Source organism: Nesoenas mayeri (genome assembly GCF_963082525.1).
Source record: "Nesoenas mayeri genome assembly, chromosome: 6".
NCBI classification, from domain to species: Eukaryota; Metazoa; Chordata; class Aves; order Columbiformes; family Columbidae; genus Nesoenas; species Nesoenas mayeri.
In genome coordinates, this window is record NC_137545.1 from 35,854,408 (window position 1) to 35,876,475 (window position 22,068).

Below are 22,068 nucleotides of genomic sequence, written 5' to 3' on the forward strand. Positions count from 1 at the left end.
AACCCATGCACAGAAAAACCCACAAGCAAGTCAATAAAAATTCTTCCTAAACCAAGACTGGACTCTCATTGAGAAGCCACAGTTCCTGCATCAAGGGACACAGCAAGGCGCATTGTGCTGGTACGAGAGTGGTCACCTCCCCACCCTTAGCCTGGGAAGTCTTCAGCATCAGCGCAATACAGCCCCAAACTCCTCCTTTCAACCCCTTAACAAGAGAATCGAATCATTCAATCCATTTCTAAACAAGGTTGTTCAAACTCTTTTGTTTAATAAGTTATTTCAATAAATCAGTGGAACAGCATCAATTAAAACTTATATTCCCCTTTTTAGCAGTTTCTGAGAGAAACTTCAGCCAGCCTGGAGACACTCGATGCATCTTTTCAAATTTTCTGGGAATTTTCCAAAACTTGTTCTTCAGACTTGGCAAAACCTGGGTATGTAATTCACACCAGTGCTAGAGTTTCATGAAATAGGAGTTTTTACCTAAAAGCCACCAAAGAGTAGAGCCCTGTCTATGATTTTTCTTTATTTTTTAATTTCATATGCTGCTTTTCCCTGCACAAGGATTCAAAGTCCAACCACCTTCTGCTGCCTTTCAGAAATGAACCCTTCACACTGAACCACAGGCAATAAAACAACTCCCTGGCCTGGCTTCCAGCTTCAGGCTGCATGCTGATAGATTCAGATAAATAATGAAAGCCATACTCAGAGCTGGCAAGAGCACCACTGTATGTACCTCTCTCCACTTCAGCCCCAGTTCCTGACAGAGCATCAGTGCATCATATCACAGCCTAAATATCTAAATCCCAAATACAGCTCCTGCTACACTGAAAATGCACTTGTGCACAATGGCTGCATTCCAGCCAGGCCACTTCAGACTCTCATCTCATTTAGAGGAAAGAATAAAAAAAACAAAAAAGAACCAGCAACACACAGAGCTTCACTCTTAATAATATCCATCATCGTTTACAAAAGTAACACCAAGATATATAAACACATAATTCTAATAGAGATATTTATCTGTTCATCGATTCTAACTCAGCAACAATCTGTCTTCTTTTATTGCTTAGCAATGGACTGATTCCTTGCACTTGACCCATATCCATTGGCAAACACCATAACATGCTCAGCTCTGATAAATAAAGTTCATATTTGCCTCACGTGCACAGGAAAAGGTTCTTTTTAAAAGTGGTAATTGTTTTAAACCATATTTTCCTGCACAAAGTTGGCAGAGGTGGCGCTATGGAATCTGTGTACTGTGTGCTTTCCAAGCCACTTCCAATTTTATCGTCTACAACCTTTAAAGCAATTTCAACCATCTTCATGCCAGACTTACTTTTTATTTAATTTTTCAGGATAGAGAAGAGCCCATAGAGACTCAAGGAAAGCACCAGCTCAAGCAAAGGGCACTGTCTACACATTTCACTCCCCAGGTGATAAAGGCAGTACGCAGCAAGACAAAGATGCTGGGGACAACCACAAATATTATAAATCTACAGGAAGCAATTGTCTTATTTGTTCTTTAAATCGACCAAATGTTATGAGAAGCAATACTACTTCTTCAGCCTGGTAATATCTTTCCATGCCCACCTTAATACACAACCTACAAAACACTACAGTGAAGTGACTGTTCAATTCTAAAGCAAAGTGGTCTAACACTTTTTTTTCCTTTTTTTTTCTTTTTTTTTTTTTTTTTAAGAGAGAGACTACTAAACACAATAAATGTTTGCAAAAATCTATTTCAAGCAGAGAGAGGGATTTCCTCCATAAACCGGTCCCTTGGTTTCCCTGGTGTTTCAAAAGGGTAGGCATTACCATTATTTTTTAATTCATGCTGATAAAATTATTGTGTGAAACAAACACAGAATCATAGAATGGTTTGGGCTGGACAGGACCTTAAAGATCATCTAATGCTATGGGCAGGGACACCTTCCCATAGACCAGGTTGCTCAAAGCCCCATCCAACCTGGCCTTGAACGCTTCCAGAGATGGGGCACCCACAGCTTCTCTAAGCAGCCTATTCCAGGGCATCACCATAGAGTCATTTCAGTTGAAAGAGACCCTCAGGATCATCGAGTCCAACCATAACCTAACTCTAGCACTAAACCATGTCTCTAAGAATCTTGTTTAAATGCCTTTTAAATTAATAGATGTCTCTAAGAACCTCATCTATTCATTTAAAAGGCATTTAAACAAGATTCTTAGAGACATGGTTTAGTGCCAGAGTTAGGTTATGGTTGGACTCGATGATCTTAAGGGTTTTTCCCAACCAAAATGATTCTATGATTCTATGCAAGCATGGAGTCCTATGGGAGGAGGGAATCCCTGCTCTCATCTTTTGCCCTCTAAAAGGTCATTCCTCTCCTCAAAATGCCTCCTGGCTCCATAAAGCACATACACATGTACTAAGGTACTTTGCTGAGCTTTAGCACAAGGCAGGATTCCAGAGCACATCCTGTTCCAGGCCATCATTCATACTTCAGGTCCTTCTCCAGCACTTTTCATTCAGATATATGAAAAATATCATGGCTGTGCTGACTATATACCCATCCGACAGAATACAAGCGAGGAGTCAATGCACTCTATCCCATATAAGAAAGGTTAGCAAAGATTATCTAAATAGCTAAAATGCAAGAAACTCCCATATTCACAGAAGGAATAAAGGCAAAGATTCTGAATTTTATTGTAGTCAGTAACAGTCTCTGATAATGAGGGATGCAAGTGCACAATGAAAGATCTAGGGATTAGACTGACAACCTTTTGAGCCCTCAGTATTTCCCACAGGCCAGCATACATCTTTCTAAGTAACTTAAGAGAAATGAAGAAAATACTCTTAAAAATGCTTCAGTATAGTTCAAACATCCAGCTGCAGACTGCTAATATTGGTAGATAAGCAATGATTCATACATTGGTTTATGCACAACTGACAGAGGAATGAAAGAGTTGTCATCCCTGATACAGCTAATTTAGAACATACCCCAATATATCATGTATCATGACCTTCCATTAAATGCATCGTACTAGTACCCAGAAGACATGTTCCCAAAGCAAACTATGGTCATGAAATGAGATGCTATACCTGACCTGAAGCAGAGACTGGTCTCTGTTGCAAAATAGTTAGAATCCAAGGGAATACAGCAAGTCTCAATGAGTTTTTTGGTATAGGGCAAGTTTTTGCCATAGGGCAAGTTTAAACGCAGTGATTTCTTAAAATCTAATTACTCTGGATCTTGGACTTAAGTAAAACAAGCCATTTTACCATCTAATGCAAAGCCCTTATCAGCAGTAATGTGCTGTCGGATTTAAGTACTTTTATTATTCACTGGCAGCATTTAAAATTCTCACTTCCGATTAGAAAACCTGAAGATCAATAATGCTAAGGGAAGATTTAGTCTCAGTTACCATCTTCAGAACTATGCCAAGGAACTGGAAGGCTTTCTGAAATCAAATGTTCTTTCAGATAACATGGGTTGAATTGATTGATGGCTGTGTATGCTCTTCACAATGTCCTTCTATATACAGTTGAAGTGATCTGATTTATAACTGAAAAAACCTTATTAAACTACTAACTTATTATTTTTCAAGAAAACCATCTGCACAGGTATATCTTCAAATTACATTAAATGTGAATATATTTTGTCACTTTTAAAACCAGCTCAACCTTTTTCTTTTATGTTCTTTGGCAACAGCTGATGATGTCAGATAAAAACAACATTTCCTCTGCCGCTTTAAACATTTGCATAATTATTAACTTCGGTGGCAAGCCCATAAAATTGTGGACTCAGTTTTGAGCAGAAAAGGAAATGGGCTGTAAAAACTTCTGTATGTAAGAGTTTTTCTTATTAAAGAGTAGACTAGAAATGACTACATGGAGATTATTTTTGTAGTGGAGGAACTTGCAAACAAGGAAGAAATAACATCGTGTTTGGAAGATAATGCTAGCAAAATTCAAACATCGGTATGGAAAGTTTCATTAAATGGCAGTAGTTAAATTCTAGACCTTGCCTGAGAACAGAGTGATTTCCTCTAGCATTTGAAAGCCTTAAATCAGACATTTTTCTACAAAATAGACTCCAGACCCTGCAGAAACTGCTTACAGCAGGAATCACTTTTTCAATCTCTGTTCCCATCCCTTCCCAGGAGGTAAAGATGATAAAACTTTCAGATGGATACAAATTATTCTATCCCAAGAGGAGCTAAAAGCAGTAGTAAGTAGCTACTTATTTTCCACTAAAATCTTCATGTGCGGTGTCCAGAAGCACTTACCCTGCCAATAGCCAAAGAAAATGCCAAATGCTCCCCGCCAGCTCCTCAGTAATGAATGCTGAATATTAAGTGATATATTTCATTCTCCACGCATATTATGCCACCCCTGCAATGCTACCGTGCCATGAAAGAAAATATAATCTTAACCTAAGTCTTAAAAATATAAATAGAAGCAGGAAACAGAAATGCTGCTTAGCAGGATTCCTCCTCATTTTGTTTATTATTTCATTGACTATACTGGGAATTTCCAAGGAAACTAAAAAAAAAATCTGATACATAATTTTTCTGTGTTTGCCAGAAACACTAAACAATTAGGAAAATCCTTAATTATCTTCATTTTTTCCTCAATTCCCATGTGCACACATACTCTCGTAAGAAAAAAATCCATTCTTTCCCTTTTTTTGTACCACTGGACTTCATTGTTTCTTTGGCAAATAAACACAGGAAAACACTCAACTGCAAGCTTAGAAGTTCTCATATTGGCTGAGAAAACCATCACTGCAGAAAGACTGGATATTAGTACAACTGTACACCTCATAAAACACGATGTCTTTCTTTATTTGTAGTATTATTTTCATTAGATAAAAAAGTTCATAACAGTACAACCTCGTAGCTTTTAGACTGGATGGCTTACAACCTCTGCTTTTCACATGACAGTAGTAAAATTATCTTCCATTGTATCAGTTTCTTAAGATGGATTTTCAACACCACAAAAGAAACCTGTATCCAAGCAAGTGTTTAGCACCAAATTCTACATCCTGTGCAGTCTAGTCTAGGTGAACCTGCTTTAGCAGGTGGGTTAGACTAAATGAACTCCAGAGATCCCTTCCAACCCCAACCATTCTGTGATCTCAGCAACTGCATGGTCACTGGAGTAGGTGGGGAAAAGGAGCGGCAGGACACTAAATTGAGCCTCCCCTCTTTTACCCCTAAACTACTGGATAACAACACCAAAAGAGCCCTGGAAAAAAAAAGTCTAACTGGACTTACCATAAAGCAACAATTCAGTTCAGCCATATAGCTTCCTACAAATTAAAACTAGTTCTAGTTATTACTAAATACCAATGTTAATTAATATAATTGATTCATTATTTCCTGTGCAAAGTTATTCTGACACAGTCACCAGACTTCCAAACTCCGACCTTCCATGGAGCACTCCTTAACAATACTCTATTTTGCACAAAGCCTATTGTTAGTCCTTTGATTATAACACCTGGAGTAACACAAAGATCCAACTGTAACGACACAAACCAGATGGTTGCTATTTTGTCACTTGTACGTTTCTTCCAAACAGAAAGAACGTGAACAATCCATGTGATCAAGAGTAAAGGTGTTCAATGAGTTGAAAAAGAAAGCTTTAATTTATGTTCTTTTTTATATCAAAACTGCAAAATTCTCTGGGAATCTGCACACCATTCATAAATCATTTAATAAAGTAGAACACTCAATGCAATTTGTAGACATCAGAAAATTACTAAAAGCTGTACAAGTATATCAAAATATTTAATAATCCATTCCACACATGAAGAGTCAGAACCAGTTCTCAAATCCCAAAGCTCAGATATTAATAGAACAATTTAATTTTCTGAATTGATCTTTTTGTGAACCCGTAAACAAGATCCAGTTCTTAAAAACAATTCTTCATCACTGCCTCCAACTGAGTCAGTAGCATAAATCGAGCATTTTACTGAGTTTCTGCTAGACAGAACTTTGAAATTAGAAAGCCACTTCAAAAATTAATGAAACAGACATGATTCAGAACTGAAGGAAAACCAGGACACCGGCCAATTTCAAAGGAGTTTGAAATTTTAACCTATTCTTTCTCAGTGCCTGGGTAGTGTTATCATTCAACACTAAAAATTATTACCTACTTTCAAATTATGTGAGTTTATACACTTACCATTAATCCATTTGGCTTCTGGATTATGAACTATGAACTCTTTTCTGAAGAGATCTTCCAAAGACAATCTGGTTTCTGAAGAATTTGCGAATTCATCTAAAATAAACATAACAGGATCATTTTAGATAGTCATTACAATCAATATATTTAATGTAGTTTGCATAACATTGGAATTACAGGACCAGAATACATAGTTCAAGGGTTCTATTGAAATCAATAACAATACTTTGATCTTATTCTTTTTCACTACAAGAAAAGGATACATTTTTCTTCAGTAAAACTTCAGAAAACACCGTATTGGTACCTCATGGACAGGACAACTGAAGAACACAGTGCTTGGCTATTTATTACACTAGGACTGTAGTGGCAAAGTTCCTCCTTCCCACAGCCCTACACCACGAGAAAAGTCTGATCAAAACGAGTACAAAAACTTCCTGACAGCCAAAGGATGCAGGCCATATTGATGACCTTATACAGACAGAAACTAAGTAAAATACTCCTGGGAGTAAATTTTGAACCAATTTCACCTATTCTACATATTAAAATGTAAAAAAAAATTTTTAAATCCCACTGCATTCTATATTTACATTTTATAGCTTATGTTTGCTCTCTAGTGATAAGCACAACATAACATTTAGCTAAGAGCATTGTGTTTTTCCCAAACATGATAGAACCCAGGAATATTGTGCTTCTGAACATCAGGCAACATTGATTTTCAACATACAAAAAAGTTGCCAGCTTCTAAAATCATCTCCACACTTCAGAAAAAAGAAACTCTGCTACATTCTGCTTTTCTTGTGCTGCAGGTTAAAGTAGCAGAGATCCAACAGTGAACTGTCACATACCATGTGAAATCAAAGGTACTATTAAAGCAAGTTTTGCTGTCAAAACACAAAGGTTCCAATGAATATTCACTGATAGCAGCTACGCACTTCATCTAACTGCTTTAGGCTATTTAGGAGAACAGCAGCTGCCAAAAGCTGCATTATGCGTTGCCTGTGCACTCGCAAAAAGATGCACCTATGCATTTCCTATGCTATCAACCAGACAGATGCCCGCTCAGGTCTTTTAATCATTTTATCATTACTGGGCAGGTTTGCCATAGCATACTGCAGTATTTCTCTGCTCTATGAGCTTTTCTTTCCAATGTCTCGGGCATCCACCTTCTCTATGAGAGGACCGTTTGTCAGTCAGATTTTGTCCTTACAGATGGCTGAAATTAAACAGTGCCACTGATGACAGACCCAGAGAAGGAATATCTGGAATCACAGCATCAAGGAGCAATCTTGTTATCTTTCTGTCAACCCAATATGTCACCAGCCCATTTTTAACAAAGTAATGTGCCACGTAAGGGCTGTATTTCAGATGAAAACATGACCCCTTCACAGTGAATAAAGTCAATCATAGTTTCATTATTGGTCTTTATTCAGCCAAATTTCTCAATAAGAAGCCCAGCTGAAAGCTTACTGGAATCCACAACAACATGATTTTTTTGCCTTTAAAAATGTCAGCACTGCCTGCTACAGCCACTTCAATCAGTATTAATAAGGTGCATCCTCACTGTATTGAAAAGAAATGCCATTTTAATGCACATCATAAATTTTCAGCAGACACAAGGCCATCTGAGCTGCTCACCCCACGGCTCTGCTGCACTTTGAACGTGTCTCCCTCCCAGGTCTCAGCACTTACTCACCGTGATCAACTCTTCCTGCACCTGATGTCTTACAAGCCTAAGCAAAGAGAGTTGTTCAGATTCTCTCTCATACGACAAGCGTTCTAATCCTTAAATAAGCTTTTTGCCCTCTTCCTGCCGTGCAAAATCACCTGTTTGGTTTTTTTTTTCAGTCTCCAAGTCTAGCGTGGGACACAATATTCCACTTGCAGTTCTACCAGAGCTTTTCGGCATAGTAACATTATCTCTCTTGATCTATACCTAATCCCCCTGTTTACACATCATGGGACCTTGTTAGCTCCTGCCACACACTGAGTTTTTATGTTCAAGGGAAGCACATGTGTGCAACTCAGCTCCACAATTACATTTCCTGTCTTCAAAACTCTGCTTCTAACTTAACAGCATCAAATACTGGGCTCTTCATATGCCCATTGTCTCCTTTCTCCATAACCTTGCTGACTACTCTCCACAAGCTGTTTTCCATCACCTATTTTGATTCGAGACACCCTCGCCCTGATGCTGTTTGTGATCCCAGAAAGTGTCCCTATAGCCTTTGTTACGTCTATTTATTGTGACCCCTTATCTCCTGCCAGTTTGCCAACTATCAATCAAGCTCACACAAGCTTCTGTTGCCAAAAATTGTTTTACCCAAGGCAGTTTAGTTTTCACAGTTTTTTTTTAATTAATTACTTTAATAAAAATGACTAAAACAATACATCAATTGTGTACAGAAAGGCTGTCAGAGAACAAAGTTGCACCAGCTCTGCTGTCTTCTATCTAATTCACATGCCTGACAAGTAATCTTGATATAAATTGCAATTTAAACTAACTTTTTTAATTGTTAGCATTTCTAAGCTGAAAAAACTGGCATTTTCAAGCAACTTTACTAGATATTCGACAAATACTTTTTTTTTTCTGATGCTAAGTTATGACCAAAACAGAACCTTGTTCATAATTCTTGACATGAGCTTTTCACTCTGTCAATATCTCACATTGTATCACTTTTTAAGAAAAATGTTGATTTGACATCAAAAGACTCTAACATATAATAGTAATTTATGTTTCCAAAATGCTTAGTTTGTACATAGCAAGACAAATTACCCATCATGTTAACTCTCAAAGCACTATACTGGGTTAATCTTTCTTCAGGACAAGCACAAATTAACATGTACTTCACAAAGTACCTGTATTATTTTAAAGACTGACTTTTTCCACTTTATGTTTCTTACCACCATCTCTTTTTCACTTCCATTTAAAATTTCATTGAATTATTCCTTGAAGGAATCATATTTCTAATGTCCTCACACTATTTCCTACTGATTTCTATATTTCAGTCTGAAATTATATATCCTACATATAGAAAACACACGGAGATTACAAAAGATACAAAAAAAAAAATCAAACGGTAAAAACTAAATGGCTACTTTTCAACTACAGATCAAACTAACAACAGTTCAATAACTGGTGTGTTTTTATTCAAATTACAAACCTGTTTGTGCTTACTAAACTAGAAGCCTGCAAAAGTAGAAATTAATAGCCTCATTACTTTGCATGAGTTTATAAGATATTATTTTTGCAGGTAAGTAATTAAAAGTAGTCTAAACACTCATAAAATGTACCTTCTAACTTAGCGAATATAACTATAAATGATGTAGTGTATTATATTTTTAACTCAAACTCCTTACTGACTTTTCCATGCAAAAAAAGTTTTAACACCAGGAATTAGGATAAAGGTTTGATGTTAAATGCCATCTAAAAAGTGGAAAAACACCACTAGTCCACTGTGTGCAAGCTAACAGGTGTATCTATAACTGGGAATTAGTATACTTCATATTAAGTTTTCATGAAAAAGGAAAAAGAACTTGCCAGAAAGCAATCAGATATCAAAACTTGTTTGCCAATTTACAGTACTTACGGGGAGCCTATACATCACTGAATGGAAACGTGAATCTCCTGGTAATGAATTTCTACTTCAGCAAAAGTAATTTCAAGTTTGCTTTCTATTCATTTAAGAGTGGCATGAGAGATGGTGTGGAAGGGTTGGTCCCAACCCTTTTCTAAACACAATATTTATCTATTGGACATAATCCAAATGGATCCTCTTCCTAGAGCTCAATTTTACTCAAGACAATTTCAAAAAAGTATTTTCTGTCAGTTTGGCTGACCTAAATGTTCCCTAAAGGATTTTTTTTTCCACAAAGCTGTCCTGGTTTGTTTGTTTGGATTTTGTTTTCTTTTGTTTTGTTGGTTCTCTTGGTTTGTTTGTTTGTTTTCCTCAATAGATAGCAAACTCGGAGTTTCCTTTGAGTCTATGAGTAGAGTTACATGTGATTACCATATATCGGCATACACGGTTTAAATGCCGACATCACCATCCCAGTAAAGGAGTCCCACATACAACATTTGAGTCTGGCACACCTTTAGAAACTCTAAGTTAACGTGAGGGTAGAACTATAGTCATTCCCAAAATGGAAAACAGCCTTAAGTGTTATGGTAAAACAGCTGTACAAAGGTCGCAACATCTGTACAATTTTTAGGCTGTTCCTATGTGATTTTTCATAAAAAAGCTTTTAGTTGCTAGTAATTCTAGTTGAGCATTTCTCGGTTTTGAAATGTACATCAACATTAGTCATTTAGATAGGTCTCCAGAAAATCCCTGTGATGTGGAACATACTGCCATGATGCAAAGAACAAAAACATGCCAATCTGAAGGCAGGAGTGAGGCACTGATCCCAGAAAATCTACCTATGAATATTTCAGGATGTGCAGGTTATGTGATGAAACTTCAAAACCATGAAATAGAATAAAAGCACAACAAGAACGATCCTTGTCTTACGTTAACACTGACATAGAAACCAAATGATGGCATCTCATAAACAGCTATTTCCGCCTCTGCACTGGCCATTAATTCACAATATAAAGAAAGTTATATTTATAGGATCGTTCCCAAAGTATTTTCTTCTTTTAGTCTCTCTTAAATACTTCTCCAGTAATCATCTTCAAGTATTACACACAGAAATCACTGGATTCATAATTAAATTGCCCCAGAAGACAGACAGGCTCCTATTCTGAAACTCCCAAGTTCTTCCACACTCCAGTCCCTTCAAAAAGAGCAACCTCATTCTTTGGCATCTCCATGTACTTTATCACTGCACTTTTCCTTATTCCACCAAGGCTCAGAGAGAGCTGCTGAGCCTCAGCAAGAGGTTACTAGATAGGGAGTCCATTCAGACTCTGCCACTAGTCTCTTACATTACTGAATGGTCTGGTCTTCCATTTCTCCATCTCTGCTGAGAACACTAATACATCTATAAAGTTTCTGAGTGTTAGGACAGATGAAACACAATATAAAGGGGACCAAAATATTACTAATATTGTTGGTATAATTTACGAAAGCCACAATCAGAATTGCAATGCAGATATTTCTTATTTTAACAGAAGCTACTAGGAGGTCAAAATACATCTCTTACTTCAACACAGTTTCTGCTTAGTGTTGTATTTCAAGTTATATTTCATGTAATAAAAACACTAACAAAAAATCCAAGAATTTCCATTTAGTTTTAATGCCGCTTATATCTTTAGCAGAAGCTAAAACGTCTTTGAAGACTTTTGCATACAACTTACATAGAAGATTTTCTTTTTGAGCCTTGTTATCTCACACAGGAGCATTGATCTCTCTATTAAAAAAGGCATGAAAGCTGTTGCACAAAGTTTGAGTGAAGTCAGATGACAGCTATTAAAGTGCAAGTTACATTGGGGACAAAGCAACATATAAATGATTGTAGGCAAAAGGGATAATTTCTGGTGGATTTGGCGTATCAGTAAATACACTTTTGCCTCCACAAGACTTTTAACACAACAATCAGGTTTCTGAGCAACCATCATCTGAAATGATTATCATCTCCGTAAAAAGCAGCAGCACGATGCACAGTGCTTAGGGGAACTTACATGAAATCTAAAAAGGGTGCCTCGGTACAGGCAGAACTAAACAGTGAAAGAAGTCTCCGATGTTCAAAATAGTATTAGAAACAAAAAGCAATGTACTCTGAACTATCCCAAGGTAATATACAACAAAATTCTCACTGTTGCACTGAACACAGCGATAGTCTGATCTATTATATTTTATAAGAAGAATTAGCAAAACTAGAATAACAAATTAGTAGCCTCTTAGAGCTGAGCACTTTGCAACAGTCAGACCTGTGAGAGTCTCCAAGTTTTTCCTCCCCTCAAATGCTAGACACCCCAAAGTGATCTTGAAAGTGAAGTGATCTTGAAGTGATCATGAAAGTGAAGAGGGAACAGCCCTGATTTGGATAAAAATAGGGAAAGTAGCTTTCCTACAGTGTACCTCCAAAGCTTTCTTTGGTAAGCATTTCCAACCTGCAAGAAACCCCAGTTTTACAGACCTAGATCATTTTGGGAAAAAGGTTTTTATCTATATCAGGCTCTACAGTCTCTGTGGGATATCTTAGAGCATCTGAGCTGACAGAACTAGTTTTCGCTCGCATGACTTGAACTGAAATGTAGGTCCTAGCTTACATCAAGTTTTCAAGCAAGCTCTCTGGATTCTGAAACAATCTCAGAGATGTTGTAATTCACTGAGCTTTTTTAACATATTAAAAACACTTCCCTAGGTTGTTTACTCTTTTATCCACAAGTGCCTTCAAAGACTTCAATTTATGTTTTTACATCATTAATAATTCTATATAGAAATAAGAGCCAGAGCTGATGTTTATTATTGTGGATTCTGCATAACACTTTTGAGATTTTACAAGCCTTAAAAAAATTACCTCTCCTTGAAAAGAAAAACAGTCTTCTGTCTTAAAGTGTACCAGGATATGCCACCATCCGCCCACAACATCTGGTTTTTATTATTCCCTGAAGAAACTCCTATATACTGAAACTACAGCAGCACATCTTTGCTTTTATTTTTCTCACAAACGTGCTAAGTGGAAATAAGCAAACACTCATTTCTTTATCATTCCTTGGACAGCACCATGTATATGTACTAGGTCTTTACACAGAGGAAGCAGAATAGTCTGAACTATCACTACACGCTCTCTCCAGCTGCCTCATTCCCTCTGACAAGCAAAGCTTTTTGATCCTTTTCCATTCAGTCTCACCACCTTCCTTTCTTGCTCACGCACAGACCCAACCCAGCTTCCCTTGATGAATTCATCCAGTGGCCAAATTATCTGGAATGACTATTCAACTAAAAAGCGCTTCATTGACCTTTTGGTTGAGACAAACTGAGCACTTGCATGGCAGAACATCTGCAGACCAATATTTACTATCTAGCCATGCCATCCAAATCAGGTACTTTACATAATAACTTTACATCTTACAAAAAGGATTCAAAGGTATTTTTTCTTTAACACTTGTGCAGTGTTTCCTTCTCTTAGGTTCCTAGACGTAGTTGAATGGTTGCTGCCTGAGCAGCAAAATCTTTAGAAAAATAAACCGTATCAAATTATAACAGCAACAACAAAAAAATGTTCAACTGCTTTTTTTCGTAAACTATTTGCCCTCCCCCTTTTTTCTTCTGCAACTGAATCATTAAGTGATTTTGCCTCTCTTTGAGAAAAAGAAAAGGTAAGAAGCTTGTGCATATATGTATGAAAGATGCATGCTTCTGGTTCAGTGAGGAGTTTCACTCTCAGCAGTTTTCCATGACATACAGCCTTCTCTCAGCTCATCTGTGAATCTGAAATTACACCAAGACACAAGTGACAGAATCTTAAAAGTCAGCTCCCAGCTGCTGAGGCTAATGAGGACTGCTTGTAGCTGTCTCAAGGCTGAGACAATCTTAAGGACCTATTGCCAAAGCCAAATCTTTTGCTCCACAAGGCCTGTGATAACTTGAGTCCCTACAGACACCAAATTTACAGTAGCCAGAAGTTAAAAATCCTTCAGGGCAAGAGATGCTTTAACATTTACATGTCATTTTAACGACTGCATTATGAATCATACACCTTCAGTAAGATAAAATAAAGAAGTAGGTTACCTGGGGTTAAAAGAATGACAGACATAGTGATGAGTGAACAAACAACTAGAATCACCAGCAGCGCAATAGCAATTCCCTTCCAGTTCCTCTGCGGAGGGCTGTTACTTCCAAGTTCCTACAGGAATGGAAAAAAATAAAATAAAAGGAAAAGACCATGTTTCATAAACATATGTTTCTAGAACCATTAGTGATAGGAAGATTGCTCTGTGCATACTCATAATCACAGCACGGGAAGCGATCATGGTCCCTCCCCTCTCAATAGCATAGAGTCATCCAAAGGTGTGCAACTCTCATGCTTTTTAATAAATATCTCTCTTTTTTAAATATATATACATATGTAATTTGGTACCCCTAAGAGACAATCAAATGAGCTTATACAGGCCATCCAAAATACAACTGGTGTTAAAATGTGCTGAACATAAACTTCATGACAATATCAACTAGCAGTTTATAAGATAATTATAGGAATGAAATGTAGCAACTTACTGTAATTCCACCTAACGTGGTATGGACCATAAAGGTTTAAATACACATCCTTTGTAATGTACACTATTAAACTTATTTGTAATAGAAAACATTTACAAAACTGCCTGAGGCTCCAAGAATTCCATCTGAAGCTACAAAACTCTTCTCTACACAGTAGTTCAACTGTAAACTGCTCCCCTATTACTCATAAAAAAATCAACAGTAGCTTAAAACAAATGTTAAATGAATTCTTCTGTAACTACTAGTACACTTAAACCTACATTGTCTGTGGTTACATGTTTAACTGCTATTAACTCCAGCCAGATGCCGTTTAGGTTTTTCAGCAGCAGTAACGCATTGCCTGAGTTCATGGTACAGTTAGAGACCAAACGACATGTAAACATCTAATAACAGAATGACAAAAACAGTATGACAATTTCATACAATCCTAACTTTCACAGAAGCTAGAGCTGGCAAGCATAAATGTCTTTCTACGCCTTTTACTATAGCAAAATTAAATGGCTGTGGTATGAGTCTGTGAAAAGAAAGGACTTCTCAGAAGATCACAGTTCAGCCTGCTTACAAAGTTGTTACACAAGCGCTTCACAGGCTGCTCAAACTTCCACTAAGCTCCAACTAAATACTGGGTGGGGTAAAAAATGTGGGCTTCAGCCCATGCTTGCCCTTGAAGACAACACCACATAAAAGCCCTTCCACAAGACCCGCTGCCATGACATGCATTAGCACAGCCCTGTAAGGCCAGCTCTCCCTTGAATGCACAGAGACTGACTGCCAGGAATGAGGAGAGATTGCTTGGAGCCTCTCCTACTCGATCTGCAATCCTGGGTTTGTAATCTTGTTCCCTTTCTGCTGGACCAAAGGGCAGAGGGATGGGGGCAACTCTGCCACCCCAGACATCTTGCTCTATGGGTAGGACATAGGAAGGCACCTCCTGCTATGTTTTATAAGTTTCCAAAAGCATATTAATGCTTTTTCACACACATATTATTTCATTTTTGTTTTCTGAATTATAAATGAGTGAGAAATTGAGATGTTTTCACAAGAGAAAATGACAATGTTCTTGTGTGTTCTTGGCTGGCATACACCACCTCAACACCATACATCACACACAACAGCATCTTGGTGTCTTCTTTTTTTCACCTGTTCACTTCCACCTGTAAAAGACCATCTCTCTCCCTGGTCCTCTTTTCTGGGAAACACAAGGGGGATTCCCCTAAGCTGTCTCTAAGCAATACCACAGGGGAAGGCTCACAGGAGCCCTCAGACCACGGCAGTTCCCAGCAGGGAGCCCAGTGCCACCCCAACAGGGCTGCCACCCCGTCTTCCCGCCTGGCCTGGGCCTGGCTGAGCTTGCTCATTTTAGAGGTTGTTAGCCTCACCAGAGGGGAAAAGTAGCCAGCCTGACTACTCAGTTTAAAGCCTAAGCCACAGCTGGTCTTCAGGGGACCTTCTCCCGCACCTGACAGGTGTTAGCCTTCCCCAGCCCACACCTGAAGCCAGCTCAGGCATAGTGGTAAATGGCCACCAGCCAGCCTGGGCTGCTCTCAGCCCTTCCCTCCTGGTGCCTGTAGGAGTAACTGTCCTTTTTTATAATTACACAAATCTCTTTGGTGTTGACACTGATAGTGGATGACACTCAATTATAGCACATAGGAGGAAATCACTGAGGATAGTGCAGTCCGGTGGACAGCTCCACTCAGACTAAACTCCATGCAGCGTTCATGCAGCCATGCAGGAGAAGCCCGAACACCATAACCAACAATGCACCTTTGATGCCCATATTATTTTTGCTAAAGTTGAGGTCTCCTGTCTTCCACGGGCAAGGGTGAAAACAATGGTATACGCAGGAACTCCTGGCATCCATCTCCTTTTCCCATCCCTTTGCCTCTATTTCTCAGCCTCTTGCAAACGTGCCTGCTCCCCTCATTTTCTTCAGCTCCTTCTGATTCACTTCCACTTCATTAAATACTGATCACCACAGCAACCTCCTGACTTGCCTTACTGACTGTTGGTCTTCTGGGCCTGCTTGATGGCTTCACAAGCCCCTTTGGTGACCCCTAAGATATGATCACGGCAGAGTTCAACCCTTTCCGGACAGTCCTGGCCACACTGACCTTGCAAGAATCCTCAGCCTTTTCCCAGAAATACAAAACTTATGTCCTGCACATAAAGGCAGATCCACACAATTATTTTCCCTTAAGGAATAATTATTACAATGTCAATAGCATAGTCTAGAAGATATGAACTTATTCTGAACATAACACCATAAGCCTTACTCACGTGACACTTAGTCCATTGGTAACAGAAGAACTAGCAGCACATACAAACAAAAATAAGTGGCACTGAGAAAACAGGAGTCACCCTCAGAGGATCATGAAAGCCTACTCCAAACCCTGCTCCAAAGGACTAACTTAAAACGACAGAAGCTGGACAACTTGATTAATGTTTTCTGTACAAAAGCCCCTAAAAAAAACGTACCAAGTCCTCATTATTCAAAAGGTTCTTCTCTGCAGATGTGAATATAGTTCAGTTTCTAAATATAAAGTTCCATTTTAAATACTTCTCCAATTTTTTTGTAAGGAGCATATCAGATGGATGAATCGCGTATTGAACATACAAAAGTATGTATCCACAGTGAGAAAGAAGGGGGTCTTCCAACTAGCTGAAGGCCTTGGATGCTGGTATAAAAAGAAGGACTTAACCTCTGACTAAGAAGAAAGTACCTGGGTTTTAATAATTTGATACAAATTATTATTTTTTCTAAATTATTAGATTAGAAGTTTTTAAAAGGTCATGAGGATGTTTTGATATTTAATGACAACATCCTAGTAAGGCATTTGCAGTTGATGTACACTAACAAAAATAATTGATGAAATTTTAGAAAAATTACTATAATAAGGTGAATTCATAGTACAACTAGTCTCAAGGGCATCTCCAATCAACTCTCTTGATGTTAACTGATGCAACTCTCTGACTGTAACCTACAAAGTTTTAAAATAGAGCAAGCTGCTGTTCTTCAACAATAAAATATATTTAGCCTTGCACGGCTTTTCAAAATGGCCATAAGCAAAAGGCAGTTAAATAGATTTTTAGTCCATGTACCACTGGCAAGACAGAAGCTGTCATTTTTGAGTACAACAAGAAGATAGAGGCATTCAAGAGGAAACATCAGAGAGAGCCATACAATGAGAAGCTTTTGACATCACACAGTTTCCCCATAACTAACTGTTAACTGGCACATAACAACAATGAACACACAGATGGAGATTTAAGGATCTAATCTTCTAAATAGGCTCTTCTATTAAAGTAGTTTGAAAAATTACCAACTTTTGGAGATTGCGTTTTATATATAATACTATCTATAATGTTGTTATAGATTTTACAGCCTAACTCTAATGAATCAGAAAATGGCTGCTCAAAGCAAAATACAATTGCATGTATTCTCATTATTTAAAGTACCTTTTCTACAAACCTTTTAATTACACTCTTGCCAAAAAACAATCCTTAAGTAATACATATTTCTGAATGTAATTTGTGATTGAGTAATATCTTACAAAAACACTGCTACAAAGACAAAAATCCATTACACTGCACACACAAAAAAAACCCCTGTACACCAGTGTTATAGAACCTAATGTTTTTGGCCCATTCCTGCCAAATGCTACAGACCACATTTCACCATGGGCTTTTAATCACTACTATCAGTGAACTCAATGTATGCAACTGAGGGAGGTTCCAGCTTAAACCCCTGAACTTTCTGTTCTGTGATTGTCTCAATTTCACCTCTGTTGAAAAGACCCCTACAAGAAAAGGTGCAATTTGCTGTCAGATTGGGTTTATGAAAACAAGTATTATATGCCATTAGAAACGTTGCAAAAAAGTGCAATAAAGTCATCACACCAAAATTTTGAATTAGTAACCAAAAGATAGGCTAAAAGTAAAGTCTGCAGAGACCAGACATGAGAGGTATGACAGACTGAGGATGCCAAAGGAGAGTATGAATTATTTCAACCCTTCAGCATCCCTCTATGCTAAATCCCACTTGCCACTGAAAAAGTATTTCAGAGGGAAATGCAGAAAAACTAAACCCAGAAAATACACAACGCAAATATAAATTAAATATGCTCAAGCATTTTTCTCTCTTCTTTTCTAGGCTAATTCTTAAATATATACTCCCTCTGCAAACACAATTTATTGACTGATAATGAACAGACTCACTACAAGCATGAGAATGTTGTAAGTACTAGCAGGACATGGCTTTGAATTTCACAGTCTATGGCATGTAACCTCATCCAACAGTGCTGAGCTCTTCTCTATTGTTGAACAAAATATAGAGTCTGACATGGATGTTTCACCTTGAGAATAAAAATACCACAAAATTACCTCCATAATGGATGTGTTGCACCTGAATGTAACAAGAAGACATAACCCAAGTTCCTATTACAATAGAAATAACAACGTGAAACTAATTTCCATTAAATTTATTCCATATAGAAATATTTTTTATGCAGAAATGCAAGTGCTTATAATTTAAGGGTGCTGTTTCCTTTTAAGTAGTATTGGGGATATTGATTTGGGAAAAAGAATCTCTTAAAGTTAATAGGAAAAAAAAACCTCAAATATTTCCATATTTTTATCTGAATAAACTTACAATCTTTCTTGTAAGCAGCATAATCAGGAAAAAAAAATCAGAGCTTCCTACCTAAAGCCTATCGAGTTGCACAGTTTTATTGTTAATCAATGAGGATAAAAAGCCTTTAAGGCATAATTTTTCTAGCAAGCATGTACAACTGAGGAGACAGTAAAAGGTCAGAAAATATTACCTAACAGGCTGCCTTAATAAGTCAGGTTTTTGAATTATCTTATTAGCGTTTTCCTGATCTCTTGGAAAACTATTTCTGTAAACTACAATACAATTTCTATCCTGGAAATAATGCCAGGAGCAGTAGGAGGCTCCTGGTGCAGTGGGCACGGAGAAGGGCACTGGCTAAAGCCCGGGGAATAACAAGTGCCTCTGCCAGGTTGTTCCAAAAGAGGCAGGTTAGTTAAAATGCAACATCCCCTCTGGGAAAAGACATGAAAAACAAACTTTTAGAGACACGCTAACCCCAAGAGCTGGCATTGAACTAAACCGCTTTTTCTCATAGAACTACCTGCCCGCGCTGCAATCAAATATCCGATAAATGGTGAGAGGAGCCAAATATAGAAAACGTATTTAACTATCAAAATTAAAGACAAGAACCCCACCAGTTTTAACTATTTCTGCTCTATACAGCTGCGTACCTTTATTTCTGCAATCTGGAGTGAACCTCACCAGGTTTTCTCTCTCAGTGGTACAAGTGTGCAGATGCACACTGGTCTTTATCCCTTTACCTCCCTTACCACTACGGCCATGGGATGTAGCAGTTTCTGCCAGTACAGCATCTTCTGAAGTCTTGAATGAATCGCCTTCTTTCTTTTGTCTCTTTTTTCTTCTTTTGAAACTCCTGTGCCATCACTAGGACAAAGCCTACAGAGGAAAACTCTAAGTAGAATCACAGCCTTCCCTTATTTTGGCAAGAATTTCAGGGCAAAGCACATTAGGGTAGGAAAAGCAAATGTAATTTTCTTTGCGGTAGGAATGAGAATGAGTCTCACTCTGTCGTTTAGATGTAATCAGGAGAGTATCACTTAATGACTCCTCCAGCATCTACTTCATTAAACACTATCATTTGCATTCCCCAAACATGAAGAAAAGGTGATAAACATAAGAAGACAAAGAGTTTCAGATTGTGTCTCAGGTGTTTTAAAAGACAGACAGAGGATATTTATAGTAAAAAGACTGCAGCCTTTCCGGAGTTTTTTTACATTGCTGGTCCTGCAACTGATATTAAATCCTACCTGCCCTGATTTTGCAGTGTGCTGTTTGCAGGAAAATTACCACAGCAAGCACGTAGAATTTGTGATGAAATAATTGCATCCATTTCTTCCCAGCTGTTTTTGACTAATCCCATGGCCTAGACAGCAAGAGAGACCAAAGGACAGATCCAGAGAGTGGCACAGGACCGTTATAACCCATTTGCATAAGTACCCATCATTTTCATCCCTCCTGCTCCCTTTACAATTTGCCATGTTATCCTATTGCTCCAGTTCTTGTCTGAATGATTATGGTCATACAATTACTTTCCCCATTCAACATCTTTATTCATTAAAACGTTGATGCTTCTTTTCAGAGTCACTGTAAAATGCCACTTTCACGGGAATGCAGGACACTCCATCAGCTCTGTGGATAACGGGCTTTTTAAAAAGAGAGCAGCTTGTTAGCAATTACTCTGATTAGAACAGGTGTGGATATGGATACAGGAACAATCTGTCTTCATATTTTTATTTCTCTGGGCTGTGCTGGTAAGAGAAACCCCTTCTTTTGCAGAGCCAAACTGAAAAAAACCCAGTCCAAACTAAAACAAATGAAACAAAACAAAATCCACCCTGTCTCAGTAAAAATAAACCAAAAGAGTAAATGTGCACATGTAAATCATTTTGAGAAGTGTTAATCACCAACACTGGTTAAGTATTTTCTTAACTTTGCAAAATATTTTGTGATTCAACCTTGATCATTTTTGTTCTAAGCAGAGAGATTTTTTTCCTGGGCCTGCAAGTGCCCATTCAAGAACTGAATTTTGCTAATTTTTGATCTTTAATAACAGCTTTGTTAACACCCTTAGTTCCAAATACTCACAAAAAGATCAGAAACATTTATGGAAACTATTTAATGTATTATGGCTATGGCTAGCACTACGAACGCATTTCACATTGTCCAACTCATTTTGCAGTGTACCTTGTAACATTTACTCAAATAACGAGCTAGATATTACAGTAGACAAACAATTAAAGGCCTAACTTCTGAAGGATTCTATGGAAATCCCTCTTCAAGGTCTAATCACAGTCAAAAATTTTGGTCATTACCTATACATGCAATAAACACAAAAGCAGGGAGAAAATGGGGTCAGCACAACTGATTGAAACAGCGTGGCATGTGTGGGTGGCCAAAAATTTTAAATTATACTTCTTTTTAATGAGCACAACAGTACTCATATTTACAGCACAGAAAAGCAAGGGTGGGAAAGCAAACTGTAATTGTGCGTGACATTAAAAAATGTAAAATGCCGATCAAGGAAAATACTGCCGTAAGGACTGTTGAGCAGCTGGGGCAGTGGGAGTCTCGGGTAAAATAACAATGAATAACAAAACTGGTTTATATTGGACATAAAAAATAGCCATGATGTAAGACAAGCTACAGCAGGCAAGGGAATTCCTTTGGCTTTTGGGAGCTGAGCTGAATGTAACACACTTCTGGGAAGAGGGATAATGCCACGTAGAGTTACTGCAACTTCATTGAGACTCAGTACTTCAGTTTGTCAGCCCTTTTCATCTTATTCTATCTTTTACAGTTTATTTCTAACAAAGTTGCAGAAGAAAAACTACTGTATTAATGTTCTGGTCCAGCAGAAATACTTGCAGAACTAAGGAGAATAACAATGTTCTGACAAGATGTATCTTGAGACTCAAAGTCCTTATGTGAATGAAAGCTACAGATATCCACCTATGGGGATTCTTGGAAGTACTTGACTAGAACAATTACTGAACAGCTGCTTTATTAAATACATCTTTTTGCAACATTCATCCAGTCTCCCCTGCAGACCTCACCTCTGGACAGCTGGTTCTCAAGGGGTCACACAACCTTTTGGGGGCCTGAGGGTC

At 37.9% G+C, this 22,068-nt stretch overlaps 1 protein-coding gene across 3 annotated transcripts in view; it reads right to left on the reverse strand.

Moving 5' to 3' along the window:
* DPP10 (dipeptidyl peptidase like 10) overlaps nt 1–22,068 on the reverse strand; it is a gene marked incomplete at both ends in the record, with an annotated part of 492,309 nt that overhangs the window by 205,719 nt on the left and 264,522 nt on the right. For all 3 annotated transcript variants that reach the window (XM_080346727.1, XM_080346726.1, XM_080346725.1), the window contains 2 exons: nt 6,167–6,262; nt 13,843–13,957. In XM_080346727.1, coding sequence (XP_080202853.1) covers nt 6,167–6,262; nt 13,843–13,957 — 211 coding nt within the window. The remainder of the gene's footprint in view (nt 1–6,166; nt 6,263–13,842; nt 13,958–22,068) is intronic.